At 39.1% G+C, this 19920-nt stretch overlaps 1 protein-coding gene across 1 annotated transcript in view; it reads right to left on the minus strand.

The window, feature by feature from the left end:
* The window catches only part of SUCO (SUN domain containing ossification factor), a 41083-nt gene that overhangs the window by 11626 nt on the left and 9537 nt on the right, over window positions 1-19920 (minus strand). Inside the window, exons 2-15 of the mRNA XM_058030331.1 lie at window positions 16309-16417; window positions 13666-13761; window positions 12196-12341; window positions 8494-8634; window positions 8171-8321; window positions 7092-7212; window positions 6744-6868; window positions 6219-6286; window positions 5512-5619; window positions 5040-5145; window positions 3113-3133; window positions 2825-2880; window positions 1807-1898; window positions 1282-1347 (exon numbers count right to left, since the gene is read on the minus strand). Of these exons, the coding sequence (XP_057886314.1) occupies window positions 1282-1347; window positions 1807-1898; window positions 2825-2880; window positions 3113-3133; window positions 5040-5145; window positions 5512-5619; window positions 6219-6286; window positions 6744-6868; window positions 7092-7212; window positions 8171-8321; window positions 8494-8634; window positions 12196-12341; window positions 13666-13761; window positions 16309-16417 (1406 nt within the window). The remainder of the gene's footprint in view (window positions 1-1281; window positions 1348-1806; window positions 1899-2824; window positions 2881-3112; window positions 3134-5039; window positions 5146-5511; window positions 5620-6218; window positions 6287-6743; window positions 6869-7091; window positions 7213-8170; window positions 8322-8493; window positions 8635-12195; window positions 12342-13665; window positions 13762-16308; window positions 16418-19920) is intronic.

Below are 19920 nucleotides of genomic sequence, written 5' to 3' on the forward strand. Positions count from 1 at the left end.
AAAACAATACCCACAAACTCTACTCCTTCCAAAAGAGGAGCACTGAGCACCCTGACAGAGAGGAAACTCTCAGTATCAAAAGCCCCCAGCCAGAACTAAATACAGGTCACTGCAACATTTCAGTGCACTAGAGAGACAGCTGAGCACCATCAGCAACAGGTGCTTCAAATCTTTTCATCTTAGCTTCAGCAGACTAAAAAATTAAATGGAAAGTCACTGCCTTTTCCAGACAGTGAATATAAACTTGTAATACTGCCCTTGCAGACAGATCATGTGAATGAATATGCATCACAAAGACAGCAAGTTTAGAAGTCACAAAGAAGAGATAAGCAGTGTCAAGGAAGAATTTACTGCTTTATCTCATCTGTGAGAGGCACACATGTAGAAATAAACTTTTCCACTATCTATTTGCCTTTTGAAAACTCTTCTAAGCTGTGAATATTCCTAGCCATGACCTTATTCTCAGGAGAAAATAATGTTCTAGGAAAAAACATGAAAGATTTCTGTGGCTCTGATCCACTAGAGGATGAAAGCAAAGGCTGACCCCAAACAGCATTAACTGAGTGCAGATCTACACTGGAATAACAAATCCTCATTAGCTGGGACAGAAGGAAGAGTGCAGAGCTCCTTAGGAAATGGTGCGTGGAGGTGAAACCATCCTGAATAATTCAGCAGTGAAGACTACCATTAAAATTGAATATTCCAGGATTCTCATGAAAACTAACCCTACACATGGAGGTTTACCAATGGGAAAAGTGAGAGGAGTCAAGAACCTTTAGCTCTCTCAAAAAAATACACAGCCCTTATGAAGAACATGAATTACAGTATTTACATAAAGCCTTCTCAGAAATTGTAGTATTCTCCATCCTTCTCTGCCCCTAAAGTTGTGCAAAGTAAATCTTTATATTGCCTCTTGTAGGTTAAGTATTTTAATTAAACACAGATTTTCAACTTCCAAATAATTACAGTTCTACAGCACTTTAGTACTGGCCATTTACAGCCCTGTGCAACTTTTACATGATCTTCAGTATTCAGAATCCCTAAGTACAAAAAGTTTCCACAAAATAGATATCTTTACAAACTGAAAATTCATTTTTAGAACACTAAGAACAATCCCCCAACTCCAAATTTAATTATTCCTATGAAACTAAAGAAGAATTACAAATTGCTTCAGCAGAATATAGAAGTTGTAGATGTTGCACAACAAATTGTCATTCCACTTTCAATTAGCACATCTTGCTTTAAGCACAGGAATAACTTTTTCTAATAAATCATACTCACTTGTAGCAGAACCCAGAAGATTTTTTGAAGATTTTTCTTCCCCTGTGTTATAATCCAACAGATAATCTATGTATAAAGAAAAACAATCTGTGACTATTAGAATTTCATCTGTCATGGGCAAAGAATATGAACCTCAAGATTTAACATGACATTTAATGATGTCAACTTGACAGTGTGGAAATAAAACTACAGCAAGCTTAAGGTCAGATATTATGAACTGAAATGGACACTAAGAATAGAACTTTCCATGTGAGCTGCTGTATTTTAGTAATCCTTTTCCTACTGTCAGCACATGAAGAAACTGTCTATTCTGCCAAGTGAAACAGAGACTATACTATAATTTTAAAGCTACATTTAAACACATTGTTTAAAGCTTCAAAGGATTGTTGGAAAAGCCCAGAAATGCTGAAACACTGTCAACAAGTAAATTTACAGTCAAATCTTTCATCATATGCAGGAAGTGATGAGCCACCAACAGCACAAGAGCTGTCTGAATGACTGAAAATGCACAAAATATTTGCTTACCATAATCTTCATCAAACAGTTCTTGTCTTTCAGACTGATACTGAGAATCAGCTATTTCTTCATACTCTTCAACCATGCTAGTACCAAATACTCTATGATCAAAGTTTTAAAATAAAAAGCTAATATTAGGAATCATGTGACATAACTGATAAGCAGTACTACCTTTATGTAACAAGTAAATGAGATACAGTAGTTCCAGTCATTTAAGCAAGATCAAGCAGCAGAGATGTTTATTTTCTCTAAGTTGTATCTACAAGGAATCTGAACAAGATCCTGCTTCTCATTCTAATTCCAAAGTCTTTTTTTCCTTTTAAACTCACACCTAGACTTCTTTGGCTGTCCATGAGCTCTTACACCTCCACTTCTGTTTCTCCTTTGACTTGCTTTAGGAATATCTGTTCAGAACTACCTCCCTTCGCATGCCACGTTCTCTTTGACCTCTTTTGCCAAAATTAAATCAATCCAATGTAAAGCAGCCTTGTGGACTAAAAATATGGTTTGACTTCTAACACTAGAGACCTCCCAGGTTCAAAACCTGGTTTTTTAGGAGCAGCACAGAGGCTGATGGTTCTCTGAATTAAAAATTCACAGGTGTTTCTACTCAGCTATTGCAAACATTATGATTGCAGGCACTGTGGTGCCAACCAACCCAGCAGCTTCCAAAAAGCACTCACCACACCTGCTCTTTTTAGCTCACCACTTGTTCCCTGTTTTGCTTGGTCAGCCTTGAAATGCTCATGTCCTGCTCTAAAGCTGCTCAAGGCTCCTGTTTCCTCCTCCCCTCCCCCTGCAAATATAAACTATTCCTGACATACTGGAGAAGCAAATAAAGAGATTCAAAACTTCTTTACACAGACATGAAAGACACTACATAGCAGGCAGGTCAGGCAACTTCTTCAATCCATAATACCTACAAGTAACTGCAACTGAAAATTGAAATTGCTGCCCAACTATTCTAAAAGCAGACTAGTCCTCACTGCAAGGAGGTAGAAAGACTAAGCAAAACACAAAATATTACCTTATAAGACTTAAAGGACAAAAATGTTCTGATCCAAAGTGTGATATCAACTCCACCTAAAGAATAAAAGGTACTTAAAATAAAACTCCAAAGATCCACAGAGCCAAAAACTCAGTTAAACATAAACACTCAATCTTGAAACTGCAAGTTTTGTTCACTCCAGTGAGTTGCAGATTGCCCAGAGCAGAAAAGGCCAGATTTATTCTTGCCATGCAATAAAGAGCTGAGCCGTGGCAGAGAACACCCCCAGCCCCATGCATCCATCACTCCACAAGAAGGGTTGCTAACCTTTATGTACTTGATGAACATCTGAAGCGAGAGAGAGGAAAGGAGAAAAAACAAAAAACAAAAAGCAGATGTCAGTACAAAGGCTGAACACATGCCACAGGCAACTACAGAGTCCTGCTGGGTTTAATTCAGTACTAAAAATGCCTAACAGGACAAGCTGGGAAGGATGAAGGTGTAACACAACTTCATCTGCCTTGGCTAGCAAGATTTCATGTAGCCCTTGTACCTTGCAGATTGAAGGTAACATGCAACAAGGGGTTTATTAGGCAATTGAAGTTATTCCATTTTTCAGGGCAGCATGACTGCAGATAGAATATTGAAGTGTGTTAAATGTACTGAGTGTATTTTTTTTACCCTTCAAGAACACAGACTACAGAAAGGGACTCAAAAGGAAAAACAAACCCATGTAGCATGCACTCTCTATGTACTGCTGCTGCTTCAACTCACTATAAAACACTTCCATTTACAGAAGCACAACGGCAACAAAAGAGCAGCTGATGACAGACCTGGGAGCTTCAGACATCTGTGTATTTCTTGACTACACCCTGGTATTTATTTAACCTGAATTAATTTGCAAGCATTTATTAAACCACTATGTAGACACTATCACTGAAGGACTGGAATAATCTGCAAGTGAGACCAAGACAATCCCACAAAAATCCCATTGTTTTTGATACAAGCTCAGTAAGCCACTTCAGCAATTTTAACATTTAAAAATATTTTGGAGTCATTCTGTAGACCAGACATACTTAGAACTTGCTTACTTTTTGCACTATGAAGTGAAAAAACCTCTGGAAATGTTACCATGCTGTACTATTCAAGGCAGAGCACTGGATCCACCAAGGGATTAAGTGCTGCAGCATCTACAGGAATTCTGCCACTTCAGTGACAATGGCAGCTACCTTAAGGCATTAATTAATTCAGCCAGAAAACAGAATTAAAAATAAATGAAATCTCTGTTCTGTGACTCATGCAGAATTTCTAGGTAAAGAAGTTAGACAATTATCATTCACAGCTACTTTTTCATAAAAGCACAAAGCATAATTAAGGAGCACAAACTAATATTTATTTTTTTATTTGGCCATATAATAATTGGAAGATAACACATCACTGAAGAGGACCTAAAAGGTCTGTATTTTACTTGATTTTAAACCTTCACTACAACCCAATATTTTCACAGAAGCTTTTATCCAAGTTCAAGTAGCACATTAATTATTTATGGAGTTTTATTCCCTTTGAGTCTCCTGAGTAAAGACAGCTCAATGCAAACCATTTTGAAGGTGGAGGTATCATGGCAATGCTCCAGTAGCAGTGAGCATAAATAATTTGCCTGAGTCAGAGTTATGGTTGAATAACTGGAAAACTGCACTTGGAGTCTCTTAATGAGAACCAAGATGCAACCCTGCACACTTTCAGATTCACTAAACTGTACAGCCCAACATGGCACAAAAATATCAAGAAATAGGCATATTGTGATCTGTGCTCCAGGGACTGAGTGGGCAGGGTGTGTATATACACAAATAAATCTAAATGGGTATAGATATATGTGTGTGTGTGCAAAGCAGGTACAGCCAAGAAACAAAATAGGTCAGGATTCTTCTGCTCTTACATTCAGGAGATAGTTGGGTAAGTCAGAACAGAACTTTGTCTACATTTTTCTTAATTCAGGTATCAGTTAAGTATGTACTTGGACCCAAGGGGCTTCCCAAGATCTTCCCAATTACCAAAGTGAGCAAGGTAATAAGGTCACAACTGTGACAAGGATTTAGCACCCAGACAAGCCCAGCTGGGGCCACTAATTAACCAAGGGCAATTAATGGTAGGGCAGGCTTTGATAACACATTTCTTGGCATGCTGTTATACAGAGGAAACCCAGCAAACCCTTCCTTCCCTGAGGAGCGTGGATGTTTCTGCAGTATTGAGTTACCTTCACATATTTTGCATACATCTGTTCATCCAGAGGAAAGCTCTGGACATTCCTCTCATCTCTGGCATGGAAAGTACCTAATTTAATCCATTTGTTTGTTGGATACCTAGAAAGGAAACAATGGAGTCAGGTAATGAAATGCAGGAACTTTCTGTTTACAGGTATTTACAGAAGTTTCTCCAGAGCAGAAATACATTTTGTTCTCTCCAGCTGCCAGGCAGCAGCAAAGTTCCCAACCCAGAACCTCAGCAGGACCCTCACACAATGACAGCAATGTCATTTTTCCTTTTAATTTTTGAGGTGGCAAAGGAAAAAACCTTCTAGCAACTGACAAAATAAACAAAGAAAAACCATGTGACTTCACATTACATTGCACTTTGCATAATAAACATACAGAGATCATGCTTCATAAAGCTTTGCATCTAATAATTATTTCATTTTTCATTCAGAAGGATGAGTTTAGGTAACATACCTGTCACTAATTGACACCAGAAAGTCTTTAGGAGTGGAAGAGAATAATTCATGATTTGCAATGTCAAACTGCTTTACTTGCACTGGTTCACAGAGCTCAACAACAAACCTTAAAGACAAAAAGTAAATATTTCTTTAAGAAAAGACTTTTCCTTCTGCTGTTACAATCTTCAGCCCTTCCCCTCATCATCACATCCTTCACTGGGTGTAAGGAGGACACTATAAAAATGCTGGTGGTGTTTCTCTGAACATCTACTTTAATAATTCCAGGCAGCATCTGCAGCTACAAAAGCTTCATCTATCTATCTATCATCAATCACAGAATTAAAAACTAAGGACAGCAAACAATTTAAATCACACCTGAAGTGCCAATTAATATATGGTAAATTCTGTTCACCTGTCCTACAATTATTTGACAGTCAGGGAAAGAAACCAAGAGTCTTTATTTGAATTCTCAAGTGCTTTATCTGCCATTAGATAATTATGCAAAACTTACACATATTAAGATAAATAAAAATATCACCTTAATATTACTTGTCAATACCAGAGCTAGATTTCTATGGAAGACATCATAAATTATCTTGTGCTAATTCTGCCTGAGCTCCTCACACACCCATTCCAAAGAGCAACACATCAAGGTCAAGTCAGTCCCACAGCAATGGAAAGCTGTAATCACTCCTGAAACAATTATGAATCTTAGGAACCTACCAGATTTTAGTACTGCAAGGATTGAGCATATAAAGGTCCATGTTTTCCATCAAAATAGCTGAAGTGCTCTGTAGAAAGAAAAGAATTTGTATTTTAAATTGCATGGTAGATAGCAACAGCATCAAGGATTTTCCCCCTCTTTCCAGCAATAAATTGGAAATTAGGTTTGTAGACAAGTATCAACAACACTCTGAGCAAGACAATTATCCAGGACACAGTATGCCACACTTTGGGGCAATCATGGATTATTTACTGTGGTGAGCTCTTTAATATAACTCTGTTCAGTTTCTGCAGGAAGTAGACTCTGCCCCCATTTTCTTAATTCACTTAAAAAGATATCAAGTTCTATAACAATCCCTCTTAAAAAAGCACTGATCACTCTTTACATCCTATTTTTATTAATCAAAATCCCAATAAATCCAGACACAGAACAACAACTTCACAAACCAGTGCTCAGTTTTAAGTGTACTTTGTTGCATAACACTACACTAAAAAACTGAACACTAATAGTTAATAAATGCTTACCTTTGCCTCTGGATTTGCTGCCAGAATTTTGGCACCACACTCTACAGAGGCATAGTTATTCCTGTTTTTCTGGACCTTTTTAGTGGAATGCTGCCCACCAACAGCAGAAGGGTGCATTGACTGACCTAGGAACAAGAAAATATTGCTACTATAACAAACCACACAAACAAGCAGTATTTGCACTGTCAGGGAACTTCTGCTCACTGCTTTTCTATAATGAAGGCTATTAATTAGGTAGTTCTAGCAGAAAAATGAAGTTCCAGGCTGCATTCCAAATGGAGACAGTCCTGCTATTCAGGAGATGACAGTGTTCTCTATTTAGACCAACCTAATGAATCCTGAACTTACTCTTTTCTTTCTCCACCTCCATGACTTTCTTCTTCCATTCATCAAATGTTGGAATGTCTCCAGGGTCCTTTGGAGTTATTACTGATGTAGGGTCAATTTCTCCTGTCTTCTTAAAGTCTTTCTGCAAAAGAAAGAAGCACTGATTGTGAATATTTTTCAGGACCAACAATGAAAACAAAGATGAACTTGAAAAAACAAAGCATGCTCTGATCAAGTCAAGGGCAGACACATCATTTGCACCCATGTTAACAACTTAGAGCCAATGTAAGCAAGATTAGAAGCCAGAAAAAACAAGTGATGATTTTCTCTCAGAATTACAGATCATTTCACTGAAATACTGACAATTTTTGTGGCTAAGCTAATAAATTTTAAATAAAATGTAACCCTTCTTCTCCAACACCTGCATTTTCTTCCCAATTTTTGCTTTTTCTCTTCCTAATGAAGAAAGCTTTCCCTGTAGCAAAAATCTTTAAACATCAGTGCTTGTCATGACTGAATTCCAGAGGTTCTCTGGGATTTCTGAACATCTCAGAAACAGCAGAATGATTAAACATTAAAGGAACCATTTCAATTATCTCAGAAATAACGTTTTGGACTTGCCTGCAAAGCAAAAACCCTGACAATTAAACTGTACATTACTCCATTTCAAGTTTTCATTTCTCCTTTGTACAAACATATTCAGCACACCACCAGATGAGTGAACATTTTTTGGTAGACATTTCAAGTGTAGAGGTTATTTTGTGGACAATATTTTAGAGGGAGTTGCCAAGTGACAGTTCAAACATGATCCTAAAGCAGCAAAAAATGGTATTGCCATGGCCTTAGTCATTCTGATTTTAAAAAGAGTCTTATTAAAAAAAACACAAGCTTTAGGAAGTACTTCACAACCAGAGCATGAAAAAAGTTAAGCACAGAAGGCCTGGCCAGCTACATATCCCACTGTAACAAGGGCCAAGTGATACTTCTGGGACAGAATAAAAGCACACCACATTTTTTACCAGTGGTAATAAAACCAGAGGGTGATAAAAATAAAAAATTACTCCTGTGTGTACTGAGGAGAGAGAGAGATACCAACTTACCTCCCTTTTTAGGTTCTCTGAAGCATTAAGAGCAGATTTTTGCTCATCTGCCCCCTTTTCAGCTGCTGAAACTTTGGACTCAAACTCAGATTTTGTCTTCTTTCCCTTGCCATGTGAAGATGATATGTTCTCTATGTGCTGGCCTGCAAGGCTGGAAGTTTAAAGGGCATCAGGATGTGTAACATGGTCACCAGAGGCAGAACCACACTCACACAATCCACAGATAAGCAAGCACATGCAAATGTTTGTTGCAAAGGCAGCACAGAAGAGAACAACTCCCTTTGAAGTGTTCAGAGGCACACACAACCTGCTTGGATACTCACCTCTCTGGTGGACTGACAAAAGAGGAAGGCTCACTCTGAGGGTCAGCCTCAAGTGTCCCACCAATATCACAGTCAGGTTCTGACTGCTCAGCTTCACTAGAGCTGACTACAGGGGTATCAGCACGGGGATTCTCTATTGCACTGAAGGGAAACAAACAACAGCCTTTTTTAGCCTTCTGATCATACAAGGAACCCTGACAATCAACCACAAAGATAACTGAAAGGTTTCATAAAGCAACAGTCTCACAGAAATAATTAAGAAAAGAAGAATGAAGCATGCTGTACTTGTGGAAGTGCATTCTCAGCTGTACCCATGAAAGAACAGAATTTCCTTTTCCAGAAAGGAACTCCAAACAGGCTTCTCATCTCCCAGAACTCACATCCAACATCCTACCAAACACTGCAATGCATAATTCTCCCAGCATCACTACAAGCTAACAACATCTTCACAGTTACCTGGCTGCCAGCACTTTTCCTTTTCAACAAAGGAAACAAACAAGAGACTGAGTTCCCTCACTAAAAGCTCCTCATGTTCCCAAGTCAAGAGGCAGCAGTGAGAACAGAACTTGGCTAAAACTAGAGCAGAACAGGGGGAGAAAAGCAGAGCCAGCCTTTCTACAAATGTATTTCTTTTTTTTTTGCTGGTGTAACAAAAATCAGGTAGCCCAGCAGACCATGATCCCAGCTGTACCAACAGCCCAAACCAGCTCATCTGTCACTGCTTCACCTCCTGGCTCCCAGAAAGGCTGAGCACACCTCAGACAAATGCTGAGACACAAACCCAACAGCAAACCTCTCCTCTGCCCTTCAGCAATGATGCAATGGGTGGGGATGGGCAAAGAGTGACTTTCAGGTGACAACTTCTGACTGTCCTGTCCCCTCCAGCACAGGGATGACTCCCATGCTGATCAGATGCAGCCAGGTCTAAGGAAAGGCTTTACTCTGCCTTCTAAATTTCCACATAAGCTTTCTTTAATGGAAGCAGCAAACTAGGTTAATCCAGTATCATGACGGAGCTGCCAAAACACAAACAGCACGTCAGCAACTTAAAAGGGAATCTTTTTGGTTCCCTGACTGCTACAATTATCAACAGAAGCAGCTGCAACCAACCCAGGGAGACAATTTTAGTTCCTTTCATATGATAAATTTCCTGTGGTATAAAACAAAAAACTCCTAGGTATTCCAAGACTTTTTGCTATGTAGAAAAATCTAACAAACATCATGAACACAAGAATTTATTAGCTATAAACAAAGAGTATTTACCCTGTAAGCCCCAAAATGCCTCCATCTGAGATGCACAGTGTTTGGTTCTGCATGCAACTCTTTACTGACTAAATAATGCTGACCACTACACAAAACTGAAAAGCTGCACATATTCTCCATTTCAGTGGGTAGGTGACACTATGAATAATTATCAACTGAAGAAAATATGGGACAAGAATGAACTTAAAAATTCCTTGCTCTCAGGGTGTACCTGACTGGCCTCAACTAATTTTGGCAGAAAGTGAGTCTAAAAGCTGTAGTGCTCCCCTCTCCTTTGAGTATCTTCTTTTTCGTTCATTTTTAAAATGAATTATCAAGCTCATTTTGCACAGCATGTTCCTTACTTCCAGACAAAAAGAGCTCAGATTATTTTTCAGTAATTTTTCCTCAGATTAGACTTAGGAAGAAAAGTTACACTAAGTGCTGTTCTAAAAAAAGATTCACTACAAAGTAAAACTTGTTTGGGATAAAGTTCCTTTCAAAATATTTTGACTAAGAGGTTCTGCTGAAATATTAGACCAGTAACACCTGAGAGAGCTGGACTTGGTTACACTGTCAGGAATCACATTTAAACCAGCAAAAAGGTAAAAACTGTCTGAAGATAACAAATACAACTGTGTCTTTTTAAAGACTTTAAGTGTAGAGCTGGACCACAGCTGGTTTGGATATTCATCTGTTCAGTAAGAGACCCCCTGTGAGTACTGAGAGCTGAACTGCAGTCTGAAATAACAGATAAACATTATTTTTTAGCTTCTCTGCTACACCAGGTCTGCCCTTTCTTCCTGTGAATGGCACTGGTGTCACAACTCCACTGCCCAGCATGAACTCATCCATCAGGTGCTCCAAACCAAGTTTCTATTTTCATTTGTTTCAAAACTCAAGTCTTTGGAGTGCAGCACTCCAGTATTCCCCAGCTGTGACAGGCAGACAATTTCCAACAATTACCAGACACCAAGCTGAATGTTTCAAAGAAAATAACATCCTGTCTCCTTCTAGGACCTGACAACAGCAGAGCTTACAACACATTACACAAATAAATCAGTGGAGTAGTCAAAAAAAGCTATAAAAAGAACAGGCTGAAGCTACATTCCAGTTTTGCCTTATAAAAACTGCACATTTTGGAAGGCTTCCAATTAAAGACACTGATGAAATACCAAAATGTGTTTAAGTGTTAGCTCTGACAAACTAGGCAAGATCAGCCAGCAAACAAAATTTCCATACCTTTTCTATGATAAAGAAACAAAATTTGGTGAAGCAGAAAAACTGAAATCTTAAAAAGCCTAAACCACCAAAGACAAGTCTACTTCATTTTCACTGTGTTCAATTTTTATCCAGCAAAATAATTCATCTTCATCAGCAGTCAGAACAAGATTACTTCCCTTAGCACACACCCAAAAGCCCAACAGGACTTTGTGAAAATCCTTGGATGATCACACATGAATTTCCATACTACAGTTCACATCTGACAGCACAACATCCCACAAGAAAAGGGAAACAAAACACTCCAGAAAGCTGCCTGCAGCACAGGCAGCTCTGCAATACACCACTGAGCACTGGAACTAAACTGCCTTGACTGCATTTATAGGAGAACTTGCTATTTTGTCAAGTCTCTTTATTATCAGAACTTGAGACTCTCTGTTTTTAAGTCCCAAGATAAAATTCTGCAGAGTTCCTCCCTAAGTGAAGGCAGAGGCCATTGCTGAAGCAGCCTCAGTGCTTGTTGACACAGATGTGAAAGCACATTTGTGAAGGGCAGAAATCCTAATGGTAAAGCCCTGAGGGCTTTTATAGCACAGATTATCTAAGCATGTTGGCTTTTTTCAGAGCAGAGGCTTAGAAACTGCTCATGGCAATAGGATCCACCTCATGCAAGTGCACAACTCTTCATCCACACACTGAGGAACTGCTGGCACACTCCATCAGCACTGACACGTCCCTGACATATTTTATGAAAAATCCCATTGCCAGGATCTTTTCTCCTGAGAAGCTTCAGCTTCTCCATGTTTTGCTACTTTGGAATGTCATTTGGAGAACTGTTTACCCAACATGTGAATTGTTTTTAATTAATGGTCAATCATAGCCAGCTGTGTCAGACTGAGTCTGTCACAAGATTTTATTATCATTCTTTTCTAGCTTTCTGATGTATCCCTCCTTTCTCTTTCTTTAGTTTTAGTATATTTTTTTAAATATATATAATATAATAAAATAATAAATCAGCCTTCTGAAACATGGAGTCAAGATTCTCATCTCTTCCCTCATCCTGGGGACCCACAAACACCACCACACTGACCCCATAAACCAGCAAACAACTGTGGGGAGCAATCCCACCTCATCCCTACTGCACATCCTAACAAGGGCAGAGCAAGTGAGATTCTCTCAAAGACCAAAAGAACAAAATTTAAGAGAGATTCTCTCAAAGAACAAAAGAACAAAGCTTACTCAGGCTGTGAGACTGGAGGTATCTCTGAGGTAGGTGAACTGGAAGTGTTTTCAGTGCTTGGGACTATGCTGGAGGAAGCTTCATGTACATCTACTGAAGGTGGACTCACAACTTCAGGCTGGCTTGTTTCACTTATTTCTGTTGCCTGTAAAAACATTCCAGGTGAATTTACATTTTTCAACACCTGAGTAAGAAAAGCATTCACACAGTAACATCTAACATGGAGTTCTAACAGTGTGGATTTCTGTCAGAAATTCATTTTCTTTCTTCCTAGACCCAGGGGGCATTCTGTGCTATTCTGGGATAGCTGCAATAATCATGTAAAAATATCAACTGGAGCAGGCCTGAGCAACAGCTTCCTCAATGATGCATTTCTACAGAGCCTGCCATGAGAAAAGCAGTTTGAATAGTGCAGCAAACAAAAAGAACAGTTCTATTTGCATGTTCCATTACAATAAAATTTACTGGTTTTATCCTAAATTTTAGAGAAGGCTTTTAATTTCATCACTCCAATGGAGTTCCAAAATTATTTAAAGCTTCTTCCAGGCTCTAAGTGAAGAACGAGATAAATCACCTTTCACTTTTGAGTGTTTAGTAGTCTTGACTCTTATTTATTCTAGGTCTTCAGTTGTCATAAGCACACTCAAAATAAGGTTTTGTAACTCTGAAAGAGCATGCAACCACTGGAACAGGTCAGATTAACTCCAGCAGCAGAAGGAAATATTACTGTACAAAAATGTCTTGTCAATACCTACATTACTCTGTCATCTCACATAACATGAAGGGGTCAGGAAGTTTTAACACATATAAACACCCAAACAATGAAATAAATATTCTGAAGTATGTCCTGTGTATGATATCTTGTAAACTACATACACAGGACATAGTTCAGAATATTTGTAAGCTAATAGTTTAGATATCTTGTTCATAGTTCAGATATTTGGTAAACTAAACAAAAATATGTAATCAAATAAATAATCTTTACCAGTTGGTTTGTAACATTTAACATCAAGCACTGACTTTACAGTATCAATGGCACAGAGCTGAGGTACAACCCTTTTCCCATTTTAACAAAGGAAATGAAAATGACAGAAGCCATGAAGGATCAAAGCTAAAATGGACTGCTATAATCACCAAGCCTGATCTACATAAAAGACCTCAGAGAAAAGACTTTATGTTTTATTTATAGACATCCATACCTACAACATCCAATTTTAATTTATCTTGGAAAGTTTTTAGTCAGTACCTCCAAACACTAAATTACTCATTATTTATGCACATGGGAAATGCAAGGTCTGGTAGCTCACACATTTTCTCTTTTACTGGAAACATGAGTCTGACAGCAATCCACTGTACAGGTGAAATGTGAGAGATGGTTCCTATGAACTTTAGATAACCAAAATGAAAGACTGAAATCCAAGAAGCATTTGAAGACTGTATGAAGACAGTGAATGAAACAAAAGCCTTGCCTGGTCAGATTTTGTCAAGTCATTGAGCAGCTCTTCCATGGAGTAACTGTGAGTGCTGGAGTCCTCAGGCTCCAGGCTGGGAGCAGCCTCTTCCCCCTGGGAGAGTGAAGGTGAAACATCAGTGATTCTGCAGCCACGGCAGATTCCTCTGGGACACTCAACAGCTGCACTTCTTTCAGCAGCAAAGCATCCAAAACTAGGCTGCATTAATCTTCAGAACCACTGCCCACCCGTGTTTCAGATCTCATCTGCACAAAGACTACAGCAAGTTAAAATGATTCAATTAAATCTTCCCTGAAAAGACCATTTTAGCACTGTCTTAATCCAGTTTGTTTGCTAAGGAGAGTGCCTCATTCTTCTATGACTTCCTGTCACAGACACATTTTCTGAAAAGTCCTTTCCTTATGATTTTCCTCCTGAGAAGCTGACAGGCCTCAGGAACAAAATGTAAACATTGATTATCTGCTGCTGTGGAATGCAACAGGTGCATCTGTGATTGGTCTCATGTGGTTGTTTCTAATTAATGGCCAATCACAGTCAGCTGGCTTTTGTTATCATTCCTATTCTATTCTTAGCTAGCCTTCTGATAAAATCCTTTCTTCTACTCTTTTAGTATAGTTTCAATATAATATATATCATAAAATAATAAATCAGCCTTCTGAAGCCTGGAGGCAGATCCTCATTTCTCCCCTCATCCTTGGACTCCTGCAAACACCATCACAATTTCCCATGTTGACAAACCCTCCCCTATCTCCCTGCTACCCAAAAGAGAAGAAAAAGAAAACTCTAAGCTGACTTGCATCAGACAGGCACCAGAAAATAACACGTGGCACATTTCAGTTGTAGCAGCCCTTATCAGCAGAGCTATAGTAATTACACAAATCTGCCAGAACCTTGTAAAGCAACCTTTTCTCCTACAGCTAAAAATTCCATCAAGAGCAGTGAATTCACAAAATAAAAACTATCAGCACTTGAGGGGAAAGAAGTTTTAAACCCACCAGACTAAAACTAGCAACAATTTACACTTGCCTTCAAACTTTAAGTTATGACTACAAAACATGCAAGCTGGTTTTGAGCAATACTTTAAAATACAGCAAGAAATGTGGTAGAATTTACACCCATTTTGTTTTCTAGGGCTATCTAAAACCCTGTGGCCAAATACTGCAGTGTTCAGACCCAAAATGGGCTGCTGTGCTGTACAACACTACATGATATTCATTTGAGAGAATTAAGCATCCACTGAAGTGCAGGAGCTACAAATCTGAGCTGACAAACCTCAGAGACAACTGAGCAATATTTTCCCCTAAATAACTACTAACTCCCATCCCAGTCCCTAAGATGAAACAGCATCAATGGCTGAAGAGACAGCTGATCTAAGGCAAGCTGATCAAGGCTGCAGAGCTGCTCCTCTGGAGCAGGACAGCTCCAGCAGTCTAACTAGGAGAAACAGACACTTGTTTAACATTTCTCATCCACCCAAGACATCTTTAATGAGTCTAACAGTCTAACATTAGTTTTCACATCCTTGGGTTCAAGTTCAGAAATCTGCTTACCTATGCATCCACATTAACAGAATGAAAGGAAGAATGTTGCAGAGTAGGAAATCATTTACCAGTGGTTTCCCAGTCTCAAAGCTTACTTAATCTTTCCAGTATTATTGCATCAGACATTAAATTCAAGCAGAACTACTTTTTAGGCAGCCTGAGGGACAGGAATGCTATTTGTCTGCACAGGCTGGCAAAAAAAATAGAGCTCCCCTAGTTGGTGCAATGCTTAAGAAACCTACAATATTTAAAGGGATTTTTTATGGTCAGGGAGCTCTCCACTTGAGCCAGCTAGACTGCTCCACACACATTTCTGAGTTTATTGTGGCAAAGAAAAGCTTTTTTTGGAATGAGGACTGTGATTAACACTACTACAGATTGCTGGAGGAAATAGGAAAACCAACGTATCAATACTACCCATGTTTAGAATAGGACTGATTCTGTAAATAAATAAATAAATGAATTAAATGATCATGATTTTCTGACTCAACAGCTTGGGAATTCACTATGCAATGCAAGATGCAGAAACTTGCCATGAGTTAATCAGGGTGGGACAATTACACTCAATTAACCTGAAGTGCTGAGTAAAGTAAAAATGAAAGAGACCACAACTTATTTATTATACCTTTCAGAAACACATTTTAGCCTTCTTAAGTTTTAATGCAAAGTGATAACTGCTGACTTGAACCAATTAATCTTAAATCTTCTCTTTAGGATAACTATCATCTGTACACTGGTTTTAATACAACACAGATGGAAATGGGCTGGACTTACCCAGTCCATCCATGCCTATTGTGGTTCTATAAAGCCCCACACTTTCCCAGTGCCCACTTCTAATATCTGACCACCAAATTAGAAAAAAAAAATAGTTTTTTTCAGTAGGTTTACTATTCATTCCTTCTCTTGCCCCAAACTATCCACCTGAATTGTTGCATGACTGCAAGAAATGAAGTAAAGGAGAATAAAAACATGGGAAGATATCATTGCTCAAACAACTGAGTACATTAAACATTCTGGCCTTGAAGATCCTATGAAGAATGTTATTTTACAATGTAATATTTATTCAGAGTGAGTAATTAGCATGATGTACCCAGCATACCTTTTCCTGGACAGTTTCATCCTCGCTGGCCAGGGCACAAGCATCACCTGAAGCATACTGCACTGCTGATGAGAGAGTGTCTTTACAAAAGACATTCCAAACAGGAAGCCTAAAAAAAAAGTGGAAAAGCTTTATTTAAAATGAAATTTTAAAATTCCCTCAGCATTGTCTTCCTCAATCTTCTTCAGCTGTTCCCATGAGGCATCTAAAAAATAGATGTACAGTTCATGGATACTCATTCATAAAATGCATTTGAGGATTCACTAGAGGTAGTTAGCAACAGAAAACACCACAAATTTACTACTTCCAAAAGAAAAAAGTATCACAAACCAGATCCTGGAGTGTAACCACATCACAAAGTGAAAGGTGGCACAAATCAGCTAAGTTACAGCAAGTTAGGAACAACTTGAATCAACATCCTTTGTCACAAAGCTATGAGATATTTTTAGCAGTCATTATTACTAAGCAAAAACTTCAGTCACAGACTAAAAACCAAAATCTCCTTAATCAGAGTCTACCTGAGAAGGTTTCATACAGTCAACATCACCAAGCACCTTGAAGAAAATAAGTACACTAAAAAAAAAAATCCTAGGCAAAACCTCTCATGAGGTTTGTTTGGTACTTTTTCCCAAGAGCTTTAGCTGTCAGCAGAAATGGATTTATTTCTGCAGAAAAGCAGCCATCCCCCCTACTACAAACACTTGTACTAGAAGGCATCTTTTCTTTCTCACCATACATGGTCCCTTCACACCCTAGGGAGCACCTGCACAGTGAACCAGCAGGCCTGGAGGCCCAAAGGTTTCCAGGCTGATTCCAACCAAGGCCAGCAGAACACGGAGCAAACTGAGCTTTGATGGAGTCTTCAACAATGCTGCAACACCAGCCAGCCACCACTTGAAACACAAACATTTTCCATCCAGGAAATGCTGTTTACATAACAATCAGGTGATTGGAATGACCTCCTGTGAACAAAAGCCACCTTCTCCTCACAGGAGAGACGGGGCTATGGCACAGAAAAATCTGAGTGCAGCAACTTTGTGACAATGGTTTTGAGACATGAAACAGCCTTAACATTAATCACAACAGCAAGATTATCAGTAGGTCATTATTCACTTACACAACTGGGATCACTACTGCTTGGAATTTCAATTAGCAGCTTTCTTCAAACTTGAATTTCAACTTTATTGGGAGGTCTGTGCAGTGTAGACTCCTCCACTAAGAAGGAACCCATGAAACAACAGGCTACAGACAAGTATTAAAATTTTAAGTTTCATGCATATACATACATAAAAATATATAAATATATATATATATATATATATATATATATATATATATATATAATTTTTCTCTCTCCATAGAAGAGACAGTGAACAAGGAACTTGTGGGATCTGACATCTCATGGAGATGAGCAATAAAAATGCTCCACCTCTGTCTCAGCCCCAAAGCACCTCAGTAATTTTAATTTCTCTTCTTTTTGAGGTAGCATCTTTCCTCTAAACTAAATGAGACCCTTCAAGACAGGCAGAAGCAGCTGCAGTTAGTGGGAAATAAAGCACTGAATGGAAGGTATGAAAATAATAATAACCACATATTGTAGCAGGTACAAAGTCTCACATCTCAGCTGAGAATTAGGCATAAGCTTCTCACTCAAATTCCCATCCCATCATGTTAGTATTGAGTTTTCCATCAAACCTCTGTCCTACCCTATGCACAGGAGGCTCATTTCAGAGCATGAATGAAATGTTAGCAGATTTCTATGGCTTTATTACCTAGCTCTCACTTGGAAAAATTAGTTATGCACATACTTTGAGTCATTTGTATTCCTGAAAAGGGCTTTCAATCATTTCATGGTGAAATTCCCTAGCTCTTAACTCCAGTACATCTCTTTAGAGATACAAGGACTCCCTGGTACTTCACAAAAATACACCAAAACATGAAATATTACAGAGCATCATCCCACTCCTTCATTACTCAGGCCCAGGCATTTGCTTCCCATTTCACTTCCACTCTGGGGGGCACCTTGGGGGAGCTGCACAGAACAGCAGGGGCAGAAAAGGAAACATTTCAATGGCTGTGAACTGGCATTTTAAAACACAAGGTCTACCCTCACAAAATGCACAAAAAGCACAGAAGGTATGTATTTCTTACCTTCATCTTTTGAGAGATTTCATGCAAGAAATCAGGCTTTATCAGGTCACAAACCCAGATTTTAGAAGAATGCAGGCTGGCAGCTCAGATTTAAGTCACTCTGACATGATCTGTGTCCAATGTCTGTCTGACTTCTTTTCCAAAATTCTTCTTGGTCTACTCCCCAACTCCAACAAGATGCCTCAAGTCTCCCAAAAGCCCTCCAAGCTAGGGAGGGGACTGAGAGCTCATTTTGTGTGTGTGTGTGTGCAAGCAGCCACAGGAAAACCTGATCCCTCCTGCAGCACAGCATGCATCACTCATCAGACAGAGCACTCAGAACACAGAATCATGAGACACCAGCCACACTGGGACAAGTCAAGTTAACAACCTTACCAACACCACCAGCAGGAGGTTTTTTTCCCTCTGACTTCTAACATTCTGCATATTAATTCAACAGGCTTCTTTAGCTGAAAGGATAGAGCCCACAATAAAAATAACCATGAAAAAAAAAACCCAACAAGGAAACCAAGTGGTAATTTACAGAGAGCAAAATTCCCCTTGAGCTGAAGTGACTTGCAGTGGAAGTACAGCAGTTTGTGCACACAATAATCTGCCTGTCCCTGCCTTGGGACCCAGGAGTGGGGTTTGAGGGCTGACTCAGAACTGAGCAGACCTAATGCCCCAGTGAGATCAGATCAGTGCCCAGAGACACTGCCTCAGGTACAAGGTAGATCTTCAGATGAAGAGATTGTTCCAAACACTTAACCCACAGCTGCTGACTTACGTGGATACTGAAGTTTCCAATAGTTCCATTTTTGTAAGCATGACTCAAAACACCACCTGCTATTAAACCTCATCAAGAACAAAGGAGCTTAAGCATGACTCTTTGTCCTATCATTAATGCAGTTTAAAAGCTATTTTCTCTAATAGCACCACCAACTTTCCAGCTTAATGTGCACAAAGCCCCAAGAAAGGCTGCAAGCTCAGACAAAGCAGCAGGGGTGGGTGGGGGAATCTTTGCTCTGCTCAGGGCAGGCTCACACTGTGGGTGCCCACTGAAGCAGAAATGCTGCTCAGCCCTCCCTGGATGGTTCACTACACTCACTGCTGCACAAATTGCCCATGCCCTGCTGGTGAACGTTCTGCCTTTGAAAAGGAACACACTGAAATTCAAAAGTGCAGGTGGTTTTGAAATTGCAGTGTAGTTTCGTGTGAAAGACCATGCACTTCTGATTTGGCTGAAACTCTTCAAGTAATTGTGCAGAAAACTACCAGAGATGGTGAAGCTATGGATAACTGTTCTGACAGGCATAAAAATCAAGTAGAAAATAACTAACTGGTAAGAAAAATTAATCATAGCACTCACAGCTAAAACAATTTCAAAATATGAAGGTAAGAGGAGTTTTTCCACAGCTTGATCAGAGAGAAAGAGCTTAAGCTTTCCTTTCCAAAGACTTCATACAACACTGACACACAGCT

This window comes from Melospiza georgiana, chromosome 9 (genome assembly GCF_028018845.1).
Source record: "Melospiza georgiana isolate bMelGeo1 chromosome 9, bMelGeo1.pri, whole genome shotgun sequence".
Taxonomy (NCBI): Eukaryota; Metazoa; Chordata; class Aves; order Passeriformes; family Passerellidae; genus Melospiza; species Melospiza georgiana.